We start from the raw sequence: 15,136 nt of genomic DNA, 5'->3' as shown, positions 1-15,136 counted from the left end.
AATATCTAACTGGAACAAGTCTTAATCTTGAATCCTGTTGAGCATGAAACTAGCCAACAGTATGGGTCGCATTGGGCTGCACTCTAAAATCAGGCAGCTGTGTGGATGCTATCAGTTTCAATGAGACTGGGTGAGGTAGGGGTGCATCAGAATTTTTGTCAGTTATTGTTTTTGTTGGCAGAAAGAAGAGTAGATTGCAATAATGCTTACAGCATAATTTATATATTTTGCAGTTCCACGAACCTTTTCAACTGAACTGCAGCGTTACACAAAGCAAGGTTTTCGAGTTATTGGATTTGCATTTAAGTCTCTTTGGAATGGCAGAGATATCAATGTCGCCAATTTAACAAGGTAAGTCAGCGCACTCCCATTATTAAATGCTAGGATTTTCCTCCTTCAATTCATTAATCTTGGTAATTTATGTTTGAAAGAGAACACAAATGCAACCTCTCAAAAACAACTTAATAAATGTTGATACAACCGAAAGAACTGCAGATGCAGAAAATCAGAAATAAAACACAAATTGCTGGAAAAGCTCAGCAGGTCTGTCAGCATCTGAGGAGGGAAATCAGAGTTAAAGTTTTGGGTCGAGTGACCCTTCCTCAGTATAAATGTTAATACATCTGTTGCAATTTGCTCACACGTTTGGAAGACCAGACAACCAGTGTATAACAAGTAAAAGTCTCACACTTGTGTATACATTAAAAAAGATTCTAAATGACTCATCAGAAAAATCTTTTAATTTCTTTATAAAAGATGTGGTGTTCCAAGACATACGAAAGACAAAGTGTTTAATTATGTAGATGTGAATATCATGTGTTATTGGAAATTTATTTATTTCTGTTCATGAAATGTGGATATCAGTGGCTAGTCCAACATTTTGTACTCATCTCTAATTGTCCATATGGTAGTTAAGACTAAACCACATTATTGGTAGATGTGGAGTCACATGTAGGCCAGACCAGGTAAGGACAACACAGTTTTCCATCCCTAAAGGACATTAATGCACCTAGTGGGTTTTTAAGGCAATAAAGAGAAGTTGCATAGCTGCCATTAAACTAGCATTTTATTTAGAAATCTTTTGTTTCTTGAATTCATGTATCAGTAATGTCAATCTTATATAAGGAATAAAATTATTCTTTAAAAAATTACACCAGCAAAGTGCTGAGGCTTGTAGGTTGGTAAAATATAAGTTCTTGACTTTTCTGCCTGTATCCTGGGAGTTCAAATTTTGTTAGGACCATGAAATTTATGTTGGGATTTGTTCTTTTGATGGTGTTTAGAAACCATAGGGATCCCCCCAGGACATACCTGCCCTGACACCCAGAGAAGTGTAAATGAGACAGGAGATGACCTCATGTTATGTATGTCTAGGGTACCCAGCATCAGACTGAGGAAGTCTCAGGGTAGCATCTTATAGGACCTGAATGACATGGGCCCTGGTAAGCAATGGGGCTAAAAGCCAACAAGATCAAACTCAGCATCAGGAACAACTTGCTGCAATTTTTAACCAAGTTCCAGGCATTGAGGTGAGATTCTAGGCAATGAGTTGCCTGTAGAGGGAGATTGTTACTTGTTACTTGTTAATGACCTTCATAAGAACAAATCTCACCTTATTAATATGCAACTTTCTATGTGACCATCTGCAGTGAACAAAACAGTGAATACTTGACATGGAATTCAGAGCAGGTACCTGGTAACTTCAGTTCATCACTTGTTCCAAAGGATGTCCATGTTGGGCAATTGTGAGCAATACCTTAGAGAACATTCTATAGGCATTCAGCACACATGTCTAAGATCCACAGACATTGGCATGTGTCATATGCCAACCTGTAAGAGCCCTCATGACATATCTTCAATCCACTTACAGAACACCTCTACACTTCACTGCTGCATCTTGGGGTACAGTGGCAACAATGACTGTAGTGCTTCAGAAAGGACACTGTGTGCTCAAGGACATGGACCCAGCTCATGCCTAATATCTTTTGCTTTGCAATATGCACTCTAAAAGGTTTCAAGATGATAATTTGTTGATGTGTCGATGATTTGGAGATGCCGGAGTTGGACTGGGGTGTGCAAAGTTAAAAATCACACGCAACACCAGGTTATAGTCCAACAGGTTTATTTAACTTTGTATGTGTCTAATAGACAATATTCTACATTAATATTTTGAATGACACGTTTTCATAACAGAATACAGGAATCTATTAAAAAACTGGCTGTCTTCACTGTGAAAGAATCAATACTTTTAATAGCAGCAGTAAAATTATTGCTTTCTCATTCGTGCTCCAAACCTGGGGCACCTGACAGTCTTGAACTAGAAGCCCAGTTAAATAACTCTTTCCAGTTTATGGACTGCTAGGATAGTGACTGCACATCCTACACTCTATCACCCATTGGAGGAGCAGCTCTCCATTGGGAAGCTCTATTGTTCAAAAGCATACTCAGTGCCTGTTAACTGGCTTATAGTGGACTATTCCAGGTCTATTCAAAGCAGGTGTAGGAGTCAGAAAACCATGTACCTCTGAGTTGGACTCCCACGCACTGCAACAGAATGTCAAATTCAACCAGGAGTTATTATATTGCATGAATGTGGGAACTGCATTTTTTGGATATATAATAGCTCAATCCACTCTTGGCTGAAGTATAAGGAAAACATTGACTCAAAGCACATATTTGAAAAGGTACCGATTAGAATGTGCATCAGATGCATACAAATTGACATAACTATTTTATTTTTATCTTAATTTCCCATAGGGAAGATGTGGAATCTGATCTCGTATTTCTTGGATTAATGATTCTAGAGAACAAACTGAAACCACAGACAATCCCTGTACTTTCTGAATTGTCCAAAGCCAGGATTCGAACAGTTATGATCACAGGTGCTTGAGAAATTTATTGTGCCTTACTCCATTTACTTTACATATACTTATAGAATGCCCAATGACTTAATTGAGACGTTCAACTAAAAGAAAGACTCAAATTCAATCCAAATGGACTGAGTCAACCTACAACAGTGGAACTTTGCAATAAAGAAAAAAATTGGCTGAAGCTCCCATTGGTACTTATTGTCTCGTGATTGGGGTGGATGTCTGCTAAAACCATAATTAGGCTTTATGGTCCCGTTGGCCATTGCCATTCATTGGCTCACATGAAGTACAATTTACGCTGAACTGAAAACTTGCCAATTACAATGTATTATATTTTTACTTATTAGAGAAAGTTGTTTTTTTTCTATTTTTAGTTGATGCAATTGGCATGGAAACATAGAGAACAGGAGCAGGAATAAGCCGTTCAACTCTTCAAGCTTGCACCACCATTCAATATGATTGTGGCTGATCATGCAGTTTCTGTATCCTGTTCCCTCTTTCTCTCCATCCCCTTAATCCCTTTAGCTGCAAGGGCCGCGTTAAGCTCCATCTTGCATATATCAAATGAACTGGCCTCATCAGCTTCCTGTTGTAGAGAATTTCACAAGTTCACAACTCTCTTGGTGAAGAAATTCTTCCTCATCTCAGTCTTAAATGGCTTACCCCTTATTATTGTATATGCGACCCCTAGTTCTGGACTTCTCCAACAATGGGAATTTTCTTCCTGAATCTTGCCTGTCCAGGCCCATCAGGATTTTATGTTTCTATGAGATCCCCCCTCATTCTTCTACATTCCAGTGAGTACAAGCCAAATCAATCCAATCTTTCTTCATATGTTAGCCCTGCTATTCTGGGAATCAATCCGGTGAACCTTCGATGGATTCCCTCAATAGCAGGCATGTCCTTCCTCAGACTGGGAGACCAAAGCTGCACATAATACTCAAGTTGTGGCCTCATTAATGCCCTGTACAACTGCAGCAAGATATGAAGTAAAAGAACGGCAGATTCTAAAGATCTGAAATGAAATTACTGGAGAAACACATCAGGTCTTTCAGCATCTGTGGAGCAAAAACAGAGATAATGTAACAAGTCCCGTGATCCTTTTTCTGGGAGAAATATTAACTCTGATTTCTCGCCACAGATGCCTGAGAAATCAGAAAGGGATGATCAACTTATTGGGTTTGTATTATAGACCCCCTAATAGTCAGCAGGAAATTGAGAAACAATTTTGTAAGGAGACCTCAATTATCTGCAAGAATAATAGGGTGGTTATGGTAGGGGATTTTAACTTTCCAAACGTAGGCTGGGACTGGCGTAGTGTTAAGGATTTAGATGGAGAGGAATTTGTTAAGTGTGTACAAAAACATTTTCTGAATCAGTATGTGAATGTACCTACTAGAGAAGGTGCAAAACTTGACCTACTGTTGGGAAATAAGGCAGGGCAGGTGACTGAGGTGTCAGTGGGGAGCACTTTGGGGTGCTATGGACTAAGCCAGACCACACAAACATCCTTAAGCAGGCAGCTCAGACCATAACTTTGCAATTTGTTTTGGTAAGTGAACAGTAAAGATTAACCTGGATTAAGTTAGCTAGGTTGACTACTAGGTTTTAAAACTGACCAAAAGATTATTCACAAAATTACACAATGAAATACAAAGAGCAGAATAAGGAACCCCCGCAGAATAAAGAACTCTGTCTATCCAACTAGACTTAAGTATGCTGTTCTGAACATACACAACAGTCCCAATAAGCAAACTCCCTTTAAAAGCAAGTATAAATGGAACACATGCTTACAGGTTGAAGTTGAAGGACAGAAAGCAGAGGGAGAGAGTTTCCAACACAGCTCACTGTTCAACTTCTCACCAGATCAGACTGAACTAAACTGTTCAGCTCAGCTCAGCTAGAGAGATGACAACTCTCCTTCCTTTATACAGGTCATTTCTAAAACAAGATCACTTTGGCCTGAGGTCTCATCTGTTTACATATAAACAAAAGGCCTCTCAAAATCCTTTTCATCTCTGTACCAAACCAGACTGATTGGAGCCCGGCCCAGTTTATTGCCCCTCTGAAAAAAATCAAGGACAGAGTATCACGGTGGCACAGTGGTTAGCACTGCACCTAACAGCACCAGGGTCCCAGGTTCAATTCCAGCCTCGGGCAACTGTCTGTGTGGAGTTTGCACATTCTCCCTATGTCTGCGTGGGTTTCCTCCGGGTGCTCCGGTTTCCTCCCACAATCCAAAGATGTGCAGGTCAGGTGAATTGGCTATGCTAAATTGCCCGTAGTGTTAGGTGAATTAATCAGAGGGAAAATGGGTCTGTGCGGGTTACTCTTCAGAGGATCGGTGTGGACTTGTTGGGCCGAAGGGCCTGTTTCCATGCTATAGGGAATCTAATCTAATCTAATCTAATCCTTGAGCCAAGGAACAGCTTTTAGAAAAATAGGGACTAGCATTGTGACAGGGGCCAGGGACTATAATTCTATTAGTTTTAAAATAGTGATGGAAAAGAATAACCAAGATCTAAAAGTTGAAGTTCTAAATTGGAGAAAGGCCAATTTTGATGGTCTTTGCTGATTGGGGACAGATGTTTGCAGGTAATCAAAAGCTGATTGGGGACAGATGTTTGCAGGTAAAGGGACAGCTGGAAATGGGAAGCCTTAAGAAATAAGGTAACGAGACACCATAGAAAATATATTCCTGTAAGGGCAGTAGGTGTAAGGATTGCTGGATGAATAGAGAAATCGAGGGTTTGGTTAAGAAAAAGAAGGAAGCATATGCCAGGTATAGACAGGATAGATCGAGTGAATCCTTAGAAGAGTATAAAGACAGTAGGAGTATACTTAAGAGGGAAATCAGGAGGGAAAGAAGGGGACATGAGATAGCTTTGGCAAATAGGGTTAATGAGGATCCAAAGGGTTTTTACAAATACATTAAGGACAAAGAGGTAACTAGGGAGAGGATAGGATCCCTCAAAGATCAGCAAGATGGCTTTTATGTGGAGCCGCAGGAGATGGGGGAGATACTAAACAAGCATTTTGCATCAGTGTTTTCTGTGGAGTAGAATATGGAAGATATAGAATGTAAGGAAGTAGATGGTGACTACAGAGGAGGAAGTGCTGGATGTCTTGAAACCCGTAAAAGTGGATATATCCCCAGGATCTGATCAAGTGTACCCTAGAACTCTGTGGGAAGCTAGAGAAGTGATTGCTGTGCCTCTTGCTGAGATATTTGTATCATCGATAGTCACAGGTGAGGTGCCGGAAGACTGGAGGTTGGCTAACGTGGGTGCCACTATTTAAGAAAGGTGTTAAGGACAAGCCAGGGAACTATAGACCAGTGAGCTTGACGTCAGTGATGGGCACATTGTGAGAGGGATTCCTGAGGAACAGGATGTACATGTATTTGGAAAGGCAAGGACTGATTAGGGATAGTCAACATGGCTTTGTGCGTGAGAAATCATGTCTCATGACTTGATTGAGTTTTTGAAGAAGTAACAAAGATGTTGATGAGGGCAGAGTGGTAGATGTGATGAGTATGACTTCAGTAAGGCATTCAACAAGGTTCCCCTTGGGAGACTGGTTAGTTTGGTTAGATCTCATGAAATACAGGGAGAACTAGCCATTTGGATACAGAACCTGCTCAAATGTAGAAGACAGAGGATGATGGTGGAGGGTTGTTTTTCAGACTGGAGGCCTGTGACCAGTGAAGTGCTGCAAGGATCGGTGCTGAGTCCACTACTTTTTGTCATTTACATAAATGGTTTGGAAGTGAGCATAAGAGGTATAGTGAGTAAGTTTGCAAATGACACCAAAATTGGAAGTGCAGTGGACAGCGAAGAAGATTACCACAGGATTACAACGGGATCTTAATCAGATGGGCCAATAGGCTGAGGAGTGGCAGGTGGAATTTTAATTCAGATAAATGCGAGGTGCTGCATTTTGGAAAAGCAAATCATAGCAGGACTTATAAACTTAATGGTAAGTTCCTAGGGAGTATTGCTGAACAAAGAGACCTTGGAGTGCTGGTTCATAGCTCCTTGAAAGTAGAGTTGCAGGTAGATAGCATAGTGAAGAAGGCGTTTGGTATGCTTTCCTTTATTGGTCAGAGTATTGAGTACAGGTGTTGGGAGATCATGTTTCGGCTGTACTAGACATTGGTTAGGCCACTGTTGGAATATTGCGTGCAATTCTAGTCTCCTTCCTATCGGAAGGATGTGAAACTTGAAAGGGTTCAGAAAAGATTTACAAGGGTTTGAGGATTTGAGCTATAAGGAGAGGTTGAATTGGCTGGGGCAGTTTTCTCTGGAGCATTGGAAGCTGAGGGGTGACTTTATAGAGGTTTATAAAATCATGAGGGGCATGGAGAGGATAAATAAAGAAAGTCTTTTCCCTGGGGTCGGGGAGTCCAGAACTAGAGGGCATAGGTTTAGGGTGAGAGGGGAAAGATATAAAAAAGACCTAAGGGGCAACTTGTTCATGCAGAGGGTGATACGTGTATGGAATGAGCTGTCAGAGGAAGTGGTGGAGGCTGGTACAATCGCAGCATTTAAAAGACATCTGGAACGGTTTAGAGAGATATGGACCGGGTGCTGGCAAGTGGGACTAAGTTAGTTTGGGATATCTGGTCAGAGTTATATCGTGGACGAGTTAGATTGAAGGGTCTGTTTCCAAGCTGTATGATGCCACATTTGCTGCATTTCTCCACCTTTTTTTTGTTTTATTACTTTCAGAAGGACTTGTTGGAAAACAAGTGAATATATTGAAGAAGTTCTTAAAATGCATGTTTGCGTGGTAGTAGGATGTTTGCCAATTATTTTTCACAATTAGCAGTTAGACTGTCATGAATTGTTTTTAAATTGCAGTGACTTTCTATAGGTGATAACTTGCAGACAGCTGTGACCATAGCGAGAAATGCTGGAATGATTCCCTTAACTCACAAAATCATTTTAATTGAAGCCTCAAAAGTCAAGGAATCTGGTCCAGCGGTCATCACCTGGAAGATAATGGAAAATGGCAAGAACACTGATGTAAGCATTTAGTATTAGGTACCAGTTTTCACAATAATGTTGTATTTAATGAAGATCTTATTAGTTTTTAATGTGTTACAAATGATAATCATCTGAGGAGCTTCACAGATATTTTGGGGAAAAGTAAGCAATTTCCCAGCAGAAACAGATGCTTAAATTGTCACCTTGCAACTCAGTTATTCAAGTTATTATGTCTGTATGTTGGCAAGTACATTGTGATATTTATGAAATAATGTTTAAATATTGTAAACTTACAATAATTTTTCAGTACTATGTTTATATTTAGCAATTCTATGCTGTATAACATAAATCAATTCAAGATTGTAAAATTAAAGCTTTCAGACCATTGCTTCCATCTGAATCATTTGTTCAAATGTTACTCATAACCCCATGAGCGTTAATTTCATTACATTTGATACTATCTGAAAGCTTTAGTTTGTAACACACATTCAAATATATAACAGAAATATTATTTTTGCATCTATAACTTTGTTTAATATAGCAATAAACAAAATCCGGTATTTATATGTTCAAGGAAACTAACATTCCTATCAATGGGTTTGTAAAGAAGAAAGACTTCCATTTTGTTATGACTGGAAAATCTTATAACATTTTAGTGCAGCACTTCAACCATTTGTTACCTAAGGTAAGTTATCAGCCCTATGAACGCATGTAAAGTAATATTGTATCGACTTTTCTTAAATTATATTCCTGTACATGTATAATATTATCAAATAAGCACTCCTCATAGCAAACATTCTTTGGTGTATTTTCATTTCAGTTGCTTATAAGTGCTACAGTTTTTGCCAGAATGTCACCATCCCAGAAGGGAAGCCTCATAGAGGAGTTTCAAAAAATGGAGTAAGTTTTTTGAATGTATAGTTTTAAATAAACCACATGCATACTAAGTTAAATGAGAATTACCTTCAGTGAACACCATCAATCATAAATGTTAATTTACCATTATTTTAAATATTTGGCTTTCAATTAAATCAGTGTAAGCCCTGACCAACCCCAAATTTTGAGTTGTAATGCAAGAAAACAAAAGATTCTAATCTATGGGTAAATTAGTAAGTACTTTGTAATAGATGTTTTTGACTTTATTTTCTTATTACCTTTCAATTAAATTGATTGACCTAGCTTCTGGCAGCAGTCTGACCATAAATCAGAGCAAAAATAAATAATTTTATTTCAAAGCTTTTATGCAAATAGGTTTTCCATGACAAGTCAGAAAATTTGCATTATTTTGTTCCATGTTCTTCAGTTTTCTTTAATATAACTGTTTTTCCAAAAATAAATTTAAGAAAAATAATACAAACTATATCACAAGATGAATTCAGATCTAAAAGATCACACATCACATGTTCACTCATCCACATAAAGCAAACCTACCGTCCATCTTCACAGAATCAAGTTATTTCTTTCATTCCCTAATATTTCCTCCGTTACACTTCCCTGAAGTATGGAAGTGCCCTTGTTGCTAAGCTTTGTGTAAATTACAACACCAAGATCTCACATTTGACACCCAGTTACTTTGATAGTGATCTGAGTTCTAATTGATAATTCAGTGTAGAAGCAATAGCATTATTTTTCCGTTTTTAAGATTGTTGGGTAGCAGTTTATATTGGCCACCGACATTTAAATTGATGCATTACAGGAAAAATGCCAATTTCTGAACAATGCAAGAAATTAACTCGCAGCACTTTCAAAGGCATGCATTGAACTTTGTAAGAGGCTTCCTGTGTAGTTTAATAGAAGTTTAGAAATGGTAATATGTACTCTTGAGGAACAATAGTGAGGAAAGGACCACTCTTGTGAGAGTCATAGAATTATAATTGGATATTTATTGGAAATAATTCTGTTTATTTTCCAGTTATTTTGTGGGAATGTGTGGAGATGGTGCAAATGACTGTGGGGTAAGTATGGCTAAAATTTTAATCAGTAGAATCCAGTTAAACCCTGTGAATAAAAGACAATTTTTTTTTATTTCTTTTGGTTTAGATCACATAAAATAGAATCTCTATAAAATGTGTTTTCAAATAAATAATGAGAGAGCAAACAAGAAGAAGAAAAGATTCACAACAGCTGTGCTAACACTAACCCTGAGCCTGTACATTATAATTAACAGGGCTTTTGCCCGAAACGTCGATTTTGCCTGTCCTCGGATGCTGCCTGAATTGCTGTGCTCTTCCAGCACCACTGATCCAGAATCTGGTTTCCAGCATCTGCAGTCATTGTTTTTACCTCATTATAATTAACATTTAACCTTAATATTTGCATTAGTACAACTGTGAAACTTCAGGTTTTTTTTAATCATAGCCTTACAATTTTTCAGATGAAAATGATTTGCATTGATATGAATAAAACTGAGTAGATAATCCTCTCACGCAAGTAATGCCATTCAAAATGTGGAAACAATTACCTTGGGTAAATGTAAGTGTTTATCTATAATGAACATTTCCATTTTTGCCTATGGATGAAGAAAATCTGCAAAGAAAGGAAGTGAAATCATTCACAGAACTCACATGTAATGTAAGACCTGATCAATTATAACAAACCAGACAAAGAAAGAGGTTTCCCTATTTTCACACATTTTCATCTCCCAGCTCCCAGGCCTATAACTTAATTGAAGCTGTAGTAGTTCACTCTCAAATCCTGTTAATCTCTTTCAGTAAGATAAAACTAGAACATTGAGGACTTCTGATTCAAAATAGCAATCCAGAGTGAGGAATTTAAAGAAGTCAGAGATGTAATCAAATGAAAATACATAGAAATTGAGGTTCAGCTTCTGAACACCCTAAATGTCCGTCTGGTGAGACAGTGAGCTATATCTGAATCTTATGAAATGATAGGTAGGTGTGCAGCTCAGGCCTACTTTACTGCCTGCCTTTTTTTTTTGCTTATTTCAAGCCTCAATGAAAGGAGCTAGAAATGTCACCAGGTTAATTAACATTTAGTTTAAATCAGTCTTGTGATGTGAGACAAAAATTACAATCCTGACCTAATGTGCAGCTATTTAAAATAGATCTGCGACCTTTCCATAGAGTCAATAGATGGCAAACTTAGGTATTTTCATTGTGAGGGCATTATATCAATTTAGAGCCTACGTTCGGCTCCCAGTCATGCTGTGCACTTTCCAGATGAAGGTCACTGAAGAGCACTCAAGAGTTGCAAATATTGACAAGAGTTCTTTCTACAGTTTGAGGTGCTTAGAGCAACTGTAGCACTTGACCTGGTAGTCAGAGGTGAAATATGCTTTTCCATCTGAACAACTTCTTGATGCAAAATTAATTATGTTTACTTACTAATCTTCAGAGAAACTACAGAGATTTGTTTTTGATGGTAAATTTCCATTCTTCTGTGAGAAAATGTGATATAAAACTTGCTTTGTAGTAACAAAATTGTATGTCAGCAATACTTGTGAATTGTAAATAAGTAGCATATTAGTTTGTAAACTCACACCATCACAGTGTGGCAGACTTATTTTTAAATCTTTGAGTTCCTAATCACAGCCATGGTATTCAGTTGCGGGGTTTTCTTAATTAACAAAGTCAGCAGATTAAGAATCTACTGAGACTTTATAACTGGCTTCTAATTTTCTTGACATTAGGATACAATGGTTTTGCAGATATCTATGCCATAGGTTTAGGTCCTAGCTCTTGAAGATTTGAGGGGATTAAATGATCATCTACAACTTATTTTGCTCTTGTAAAGTCTCAAGTCTTGGTGTTTGTCTTGTTATTTCACCTTGATTTCATTAATGACAGAATAATAAGACTTGTTTTTTCTGTTTTCAGCTGTAACCTCTATCTTTTCCATTGTCTCATTTTGCAACTGCGAGTCCTGAATAAAATTTGTCCTTGAGAAAAATAACTAAGCAGTGATTAGTTCGCAACATTTTCTTCTCTCGCTGCAACCTCAGCAGTTACTTGGATCCAGCATGTTCCCTTTTTTGACCAAGCTGACAACTTATTACACAAAATCTTTTTCTCAGCTGATGTTTCTTGGTAGAGTATTGATCCCAAATGTATCCACCTGAAATATTATTTTGATTGCATTGGATATGCAAAGATTATTCTTCATTTCTTCATATGTTTAATCAATTATCTTCTTTTAACAAATATTTGCCTTTTTAATTCAGGAGCTCAAGGTAGATCTTTGCATCTCTGTCTTCCCAGAGGAGTGTCACTCTGGAGTTTTTAGTCCTCCCCAAAACATTCAAAGCCGTTCAGTAATGTGGACAAGCAAACATAGGAAAAGTGGAATGAGAATCATTACACAGCCATTATTAGTTTCTGGCACAAAATCTGCATTTTTCACCTTCCCTCCCAACTGCAGGGGAATTCATATCACAGTCAACAAAAGAGGAGAAAAACTATGACACGCAGAGAAAAGACAATATACCATGAAAAAAATAAATATCAGTACGGCTACCAATGATGAACCTTCAGCCTTTAGTGGATTTCCTATTAATACATCTCTGACATGTGTTGGGGCTGACTTAATTTACACGATTTTATGCTTAGATATTTATAATTAAAAATACATATCATCAAGGAAAGTTGAGAAATGAAAATATCATGTGGCTTGATTAAGAAATTCCACATAATTTTGTCTGTTTATTAGTAAAAAATGAAAGATAGGAGCACAAATCTGGGGTCATGAACACATGGCCTTCATGGACCTACATGTAACTGGCTCGACAACAGAATTCCCAGAGCATTGACCACTCCAGTTCCATCTGAAGTTCACCCGATGAGTTCAAATGAGGCTCAATATTGAAGTTCCATCAGATATCAAGCCAACAAGGACCAACACGCAAAGAAAGAATTTTATTGACTTGCTGCCCATTTTGATCATGAGTCCAAATTCTCAGGAATATGTTTGCTGCTTAGTACAGAAATGATCTCAGTGGAAGTAATGTCTCGTTTATAAAAGCATAATTTCAAAAAGGCTAACCTTGTTACTGTTAAAAACAAAGCGATTCAGATATGTAAGAGTGAAATATTTTTATTTTTAGGCTTTAAAGATTGCTCATGCAGGGATCTCATTATCTGAACAAGAAGCCTCAGTCGCTTCACCATTTACCTCAAAAATTCCAAATATTGACTGCGTTCCACAACTTATCAAGTAAGTCCAGCAACATCAAAATCTATATAAAAATGTGAGAAATCATCATTTGAACAGTAAGTTTATTGTATGATTTTTCTCAAAAAATCTTACTTGGGCAGAGTTAACATTTAAGAATCAAGTTCATAGAGAACCAACGTAATGGAAATTAATTAATACAAGTCAGAATATAAATGCTAAGATATTACAAGCAATAGCTTTGAGTCAAAATATTCAACAGGACAATTGAACATTAATATAACAGTACAGAATTGTCAAGCAAACATGGTTGGAATTTGGCTTTGCGTTTCAATGGCATTTCTCAATTACTGAATGAATCAAAGGCATGTTTTATTTGTAGTACTTTTATAATGAGTTGTTCTGCATTTCAAATCACAATCACCCCATCTGGATCATTAGAAGCATGAGTATGGATGCCATTTCAGTCATATAAATCAATCAATCAGTCATTGGGCAAGTGCTATTCCCACTTAAGATACAGCAGATTTAACTTACAAGTGTACTGGTTTTCATTATTATTACAAATTCAAATATTTTTATTGTCTTCATTGTTAATACCAAGTAGCAAGAACTATATTTTCACTAATGAGTACTGATTCCAAGCAATAAGATAATTAATTGATTCTGCATCCTGCCCAGATTTTGTAAAAAATGAAATTCCCATTCGCTGTCCTTAAACATCTGACATAAAAGTCAGTGGGCATTGGCATATTGATTTATGGTAGTTACAGAATGAAAACAGAAGGACACTGGCTATAGGAACCTGAGATTGAGTGCAAATGGGGTGAGCAATCCTATGTATTCTTTAAAAATCAGATTGAAGAGTCCTTGCTGAGATATACAAATTTTGATTTAAATCTGATCACTAAAGGGGGGGGTGCAATAGGCTTTATGTTCAATGATGAGTGTGGGAGGGCATGCCAAAAGCAGGACCAGGCACACCAAATAATGAGGTGTCAACCTGGTGAAGCTACAAAATACAAATAGCATAAGCTACAAGTATTAGACAGAGCCAATTGAAAATCTGCATCCATGTGATGGTAGTGGACAATTAAAACACTCACTGGAGGAACAGGCTCCACAGATGTTTCCAAACTCAATAATGAAGGAGCCCAGCACATCAGTTCAAGAGAAAAGGCTGATTGAAGCATTTGCGACAATACTCAGCCAGCAGTATCAAGCGGCTGATCCATTTCAGCCTCCTTCAGTGGTCTTCCGCATCATGGATGTCAGTTCAACTAATTCGAATCACTTTATATGGTATCAGAAACAGTTGGAGGCACTGGATATTGTAAAGTCTATGCATGCAGATAACATTCTATCAATGATGTTCTGTGCTTCAGAATTTGCTGCACCCCTGTAGTTACAACACTGGCATCTACCCAACAACGTAGAAAATTGCCCAGGTACAATCTGTACACAAAATGCAGGACAAATCCAACCTGGCCAATTACCACCACATCAACCTACTCTCAACCATCAGTAGAGTGATATAAAATGTCAAAAATAGGGCTTTCAAGCAGCACCTGCTTAGCCATAATCTGCTCACTGATGCCCAGTTTGGGTTCCACCAGGACCATTCTGCTCTTGACCTCGTCACAGCTTTGACTCAAATGTGGATAAAAGAGCTGAATTTTGGAGATAAGGGGAAAGTGACAGCCCTTGATATCAAGACAGCATTCAACCATGTGTGGAATCAAGGATCTCTCAGAAAACTGGAGTTTGAAAGAAATCGGGGGAAAACTTTCCAGAGGTTGGAGTCTTATCTACATATAGGATGATGGTTGTGGTAGTTGGAGGTCATCCATCTCAGTTCCAGGATATCTCTGAAGAAGTTCCTCAGTGTAATGTCCTAGACTCAACCATTTCCAACAGCTTCACCAATGACCTCCCTCCCTCATAAGGTCAGAATTGGGATGTTCACAGACAATTGCACAATGTTCAGCACCATTCACAACTTCTCAGTTACGGAAGCAGTCTATGCTCAAATTCAACAAGATCTGGACACAATCAGGTTTGGCTGACAAGTGGCATGGAACAGCCATGCCATACACATCCCAGGCAATGATCATTTCCAACAAATGAGAATCATCACTGAGTCCCACTATT

The 15,136-nt window shown here is 37.9% G+C and overlaps 1 protein-coding gene across 1 annotated transcript in view; it reads left to right on the top strand.

The window, feature by feature from the left end:
• Nucleotides 1–15,136, top strand: part of LOC122556378 (probable cation-transporting ATPase 13A4) — a 107,626-nt gene that overhangs the window by 71,473 nt on the left and 21,017 nt on the right. The window contains exons 18-24 of the mRNA XM_043703012.1: nucleotides 234–351; nucleotides 2,758–2,882; nucleotides 7,746–7,897; nucleotides 8,433–8,543; nucleotides 8,679–8,758; nucleotides 9,771–9,813; nucleotides 12,918–13,027. Coding sequence (XP_043558947.1) covers nucleotides 234–351; nucleotides 2,758–2,882; nucleotides 7,746–7,897; nucleotides 8,433–8,543; nucleotides 8,679–8,758; nucleotides 9,771–9,813; nucleotides 12,918–13,027 — 739 coding nt within the window. The remainder of the gene's footprint in view (nucleotides 1–233; nucleotides 352–2,757; nucleotides 2,883–7,745; nucleotides 7,898–8,432; nucleotides 8,544–8,678; nucleotides 8,759–9,770; nucleotides 9,814–12,917; nucleotides 13,028–15,136) is intronic.

Source organism: Chiloscyllium plagiosum, chromosome 13 (genome assembly GCF_004010195.1).
Source record: "Chiloscyllium plagiosum isolate BGI_BamShark_2017 chromosome 13, ASM401019v2, whole genome shotgun sequence".
Classification (NCBI taxonomy): domain Eukaryota; kingdom Metazoa; phylum Chordata; class Chondrichthyes; order Orectolobiformes; family Hemiscylliidae; genus Chiloscyllium; species Chiloscyllium plagiosum.
Note: the sequence above shows the minus strand (reverse complement) of the source record. Positions and strands in the feature narration are given on the sequence as shown.